Consider the following 4959-nt stretch of genomic DNA (forward strand, 5'->3'; position numbering starts at 1 on the left):
AGCCTTGCCTACCTTTATGGCCATGGTAACAGTAACAGAAGGTTCAAATAATTTAATTAGAATTGAATATTTTAACTAAGTACCGAAGTTATCTACCCAGAGAAGAGGAAAAGGTATAACAGTTAAAATCAAGACAATATTACCACCTTTTATACCAAAAAAGGCATAAATACGAAAAGACGGAGTATACAAATGGCCATTTTCAGTATCTATTTCATTCTAATCCATAATTACTGGCCAACTATAAGAGAAAATGGACTTCATCAGCAGGCATAAACAACTCCCAAGAACATTTAACATCCCACATTTTCATTCTCATGGAAAAATTGACAATTTTAGAAGTTGATCTGAAGCTGATATTGCAATCTTGTGAGATGGAATGTGAATGTTCATAGTCTGTAACTAACAATAACAGTATCGTCTGATTATGAAACATTATTAACTCATGAGTAAGAAGTCTGGTGAGCAGTAATCCTAATGAAAAGAAAAATTAAAAGAACTGCAGCAGCCTACAGCCACACTGACAGCCATAATATCCAGTCCTCGAGCTACTTCTTGATCTTCTTCAATTTCTTGGGTCCCCATACTTGCAGCTTACCAACAGCACATCCACACCTTGCTCGAAATACAAGGACAGCTCTTCCATTGGGAGGTGCCATTTTCTTGAGTTCAGCCTCTAGTTCCCTATGATGCCCTTCACCCAATTCAAACAACCCTTTGGCCTCATCAGTCTTAGAGCTTGAATTCTTAGTGCACTCCTCTGTCTCTAGCTGGATATCAAACTCTGCTGCCTTTCGGAGCCCACGACAGTTGGGATTGTCACATTTCTTCCCAGTACAGAAAAAAATTCCCCAAATTGCTGTTGCCGCAAAAAGGAAACTAAGTCCCAGAAATGCATAGACCATTGGAGCCTGGACCACCTCACTTCTCACTGTTAAAACGGTAATAGTTCCAAATTGAGCAATTCCAAGGCAGAAAAGCTTAACATACGGAAACACCAGAAACCCACAAGAGCCCAGAACTGCAATTAAGATAAAAATGTCTAGCGCAGCCAAGTGGGAACCCTCACAAGGTGACATCTTCAGCAGGCTAGACTGATTAGCTTGTTTCTTATGCCTCTGGAATTGATGGGGTTGCCTTGGGTGAGTAGACTGATCGTCTGGAACATAAGAATTCGCCATCTTTAATTGATGATCGAAAGACTTAGTCGACGGAACCGGGCTACGGTAATAGACCATTGGCAGTAATCCACCGAAAGAGATTTGAGGTATCGAACCCCCAATCCAAAACCAGAATGGAATTAAATTCGAAAGGAATAGCTAATTAGTGGAGGAACAAGTGCTCGGCTGAACGTAAATGTGCGACTTTTTCATCAAACCAACGATTTCTGTCGAAATTCATCTCTTGGGGATCGAAACGAATCAAGAACAGATGTGGGATTTGAAAAGAACCCAAACCAAATCAAGTAAATCAGGTAAAAGAATCAGAGTTGATATTCGAGGGGCTGCGGTAGTTCCTCTTCTCTAACAAGTCTGAGACCGTATCCCCTTCAGTGAGTAGAAAATCAATCTGCCGTCGACTAAAGCAACCACCGACTTAACCTCCGGCAGAGACAATATCCCAGCAATCAAAATCGATTTACGCGAGAAAACCCATGTCCATCTATCGGAAAAGAAAAACGCACGGAAGTTATGTTTCTGGGTGTAATCGTCGTCCAATCGAACAAGTGAACTGATGGAACAAGACCAACTACTCTTGGAAGAACCCAAACACGAAAACCAAAGCTTAAGCCGAACACGCGGACAAAAAATCCAAAGCAGATCAGACCAGATAGAAAACAGAACGGTACATGCCTTTCCCTGCGCCTAATTCTTTTGATGAAATTGGGAGCTCTGTACCTATTTCTTCCGCCCTTAACATAGACTTCTCGACGGCAGTCGATGTCAGGAGTAGGGAGATGACGAGACTGCAATCTCGACTGCAATCTGGATTTGTTGCGCCGGCTGAAGAAAATTGGACGAAGGACAATCCGGGGAAGGTTGTGATATCAAGAAAATGTGGTCATTGATCATCATTATATGTGAGACGGTTAGTTACTGGGGGAGGACTTCATGCCTTCACGGACCAACGACTGGTCTTGCGCGTTCAACCCGCTGCAGTAAAAAATGAAATTCTGACCGACCGACCGACCGAGTACGATTCGCTCAGCTTCGAAAGGTAGACTCCACTGAGTCGAGTCGGTGACTGGGACATGGCAGATCATCCTTGACTCCAGACAATTCAAAGATGATGTGGAAGAAGGAAAGAAATCAACAATAACTGCAGAAGTGATGAACAAGTCATGGATACTACTCACAGCAGACGCAACTCCTGAGGTTTAAAGTCTTAACAGAAAGATGAGAAGACTCAAACAGAAGATTCTCGGAGTGATTCGCGATTTTGTTCACCAATCCTTGTTTAGAACGGGACAGCTTTTAGAAACAACCATGAGGCCCCTTCCGCTAGTTTTGAAAGAAAATAGTAGTAGTTGAATTATCCTAGTCAAGTTTTATGGAGTCCACAAACTCATCTTTCAAGCGAATTCTTCTGGTTTTTGCGTTTGTTCAACAAAACCATTGATCTTTCAGGAGGGGAAACCCCATGACAGTGATAAAAAAAGAAGTTTAAACACATAACGAGGTGATGACTTTCGTTCCTTATCAAAGTGGGACGAAGAAGATTGGATTTTGCAGAGCTGACCACGTTGCGTGTGTTCAAACTTCAAAGAAGTAGTTTGAGGCTGTTCATAAACATCAGCTACAGGAATTCTGCTCTATTTTCCTCAGTAATTTCACTATCAACCTGACTTCAAGAAGTGTTTTGAATTTGGATGATCACCCAGTGGAAAATGGACTCTCAATGATGTCTAACAGATTGAAAAGCCTGCAAAGAGGTGAAGACTAAAAAGAAGGTGGGATGGTGAGAGTGCTTGATTGGCATTAATTTGGGTTAAAAGCAATATTAAAGTGATGACTTCAAATCACTGTTACCCTTTTCTGGTCACTCATGACCTAAATGGGTGGACAATTGATAAGTCATTACAGATTGATGGATTCTGGTGATATAATCAATAACTGTGGCTGACTATTCCAAGGAACCATTTAGTTTGAAGCTGTTCAGATCGATTCCAAGTCTGTACAGTTTTTACTTGTAACTCAAGTAACATTCCACCTAGGTTTCCTTCTCTATTTAACACTATTCTCTTTCTTTCCTTTCCTAATTTTAATCTCCTCCTACCACATTACCAAGCAATTGTTAGTACAAAGCTGTATAAAGTGGAGTTAGCAATACTTGTTGGTCCTTGAACGTGATCTTTGAGTATGAACTTTTTCTTCTCTTTTACTCAATGAACTCTTGGTTATTGGGGATAATCTCACATAATTTAAAGTTGAAGAAAATCTTGTAAATATTAGTTTGTAAAAGGTATTTTAACTTCAGTTAGTCATTTTGGAAGGAATTGTGAGCTGTAATATCCTTGGTACATGTTAAAAAAAGGCATTCTTATAAATGTTTTTTAGGGATAACCCATTATCCCTTACATACAGATAAGATAGGCAATTGTAACCTCCATCTTTTGATGGAAAATGATGGATTTAAGAAATTTGGATCTGGTTTTGCTGAGGCAGTCTGTGATTTCTCCATCGAGGAACTTCTGAATAAATGAGACACTCTTCTTCTGGAATTTGATCACCAGTTGGAGGTAAGGATCTTTCATCCTTCACTTTCGTTTGTATTTTGTTTATGAATTTTATAATGATATAGGAATTTGTATCTTACAGAAGACCCTACTATTTCTAACATCACAAACATGTTATGACATGTGTCAGCATAGTATCTTTCGTTCATGAGTCCATGTCTCACAAATGGTCAACCTTGAACTACTTCTAATGTTTAATACTAATCCATGGCTACAATTAGGGGTGGCATCGAGCCGTGCCGAGCCGAGCCGAACCCGAACCTGCCTATGTTCAAGCCGAACTTGATTTAAATATTTCGAACTCAATCTCGAGCCGAACCCAATCTCGAGCCTAAAATTGTTATCAAGCTCGAGCCCAAAAATTTTAATCGAGCTCAAGCTTCAACATACATTTAAATTTTTTTAAAAAATATATATCAGATAAATTGTATATAAAATTATGCATACATTTTACATAAAATTGGGCATAACCTATATATATAATACATGTATAAGAGTGGGCATGACCTCTACTTAAAATTGGGCATAATCTATGTATATAATACCTGTATAAAATTTGGCATGACCTCTGCTTAAAATTAGGCATAATCTATATATATAATACTTACATAAACACTCCATAAAATTGTTTATACATTTCATAAACACTTCATAAAAATTTTTATACACTCTATACACTGTATAACATTATGAATAAACTCCATACAATAATCAAACACAACAAAATTAAATGAAATATCACTATCAATTTAAAATCACCCAAATAAAATCTATAAATCCATTATAAATTTACAAACTATAGTTGTTTCTCTTCATTCTAGAAAATAATATACGATCCTGCAGGAGCAAAATCTCCACATATGACAAAAACAAAAAAATAAAATTAGTTATTGTCAAATAAAAAAATACTCTTCCACTACTGGTTACTTAATGTCTTTAAAAATATTAAAATTACTTCATCGTCAGGTGGCAGAGCAGCGGCACAGGAGGCTACTGATGTCGACGGAATTTTATCATCAGGTGGAAGAGCAGTTGCATTGGAGGCGACTGGTGCGGACGAAATTTCATCATCAGGTGGCAGAGAAACAACACTGAAAACAGTTAGTGCGGACGGAATTGCCTCATTCGGTGAAAGAGCAACGACACTAGAGGTGTCTGAGGCGGACGGAATTGCATCGTTCGAAGGAAAGGCAGCGGCTAGGGCAGATGGAATCACATCGTCC

At 38.9% G+C, this 4959-nt stretch overlaps 1 protein-coding gene across 1 annotated transcript; it reads right to left on the reverse strand.

Annotated features, from left to right (window-relative positions):
- Nucleotides 1–275: 275 nt before the first annotated feature.
- LOC137941675 (uncharacterized protein At5g19025-like) lies at nucleotides 276–2028 on the reverse strand. The gene has a single exon (XM_068787181.1). It carries the CDS (start codon nucleotides 1236–1238, stop codon nucleotides 549–551), a length of 690 nt encoding a protein of 229 aa, XP_068643282.1. The 5' UTR covers nucleotides 1239–2028; the 3' UTR covers nucleotides 276–548.
- Nucleotides 2029–4959: the final 2931 nt, after the last annotated feature.

This window comes from Aristolochia californica, unplaced genomic scaffold (genome assembly GCF_029961685.1).
Source record: "Aristolochia californica isolate CCGP_79_NKW_82.1479 unplaced genomic scaffold, dmAriCali1.0.hap1 SCAF_9, whole genome shotgun sequence".
In the NCBI taxonomy this organism is placed as follows: Eukaryota; Viridiplantae; Streptophyta; class Magnoliopsida; order Piperales; family Aristolochiaceae; genus Aristolochia; species Aristolochia californica.

What these genes read in the sequence shown, in the direction of transcription:
- LOC137941675 (XM_068787181.1), bottom strand. Translation starts at nt 1,238, where the DNA reads ATGGTCTATTACCGTAGCCCGGTTCCGTCGACTAAGTCTTTCGATCAT.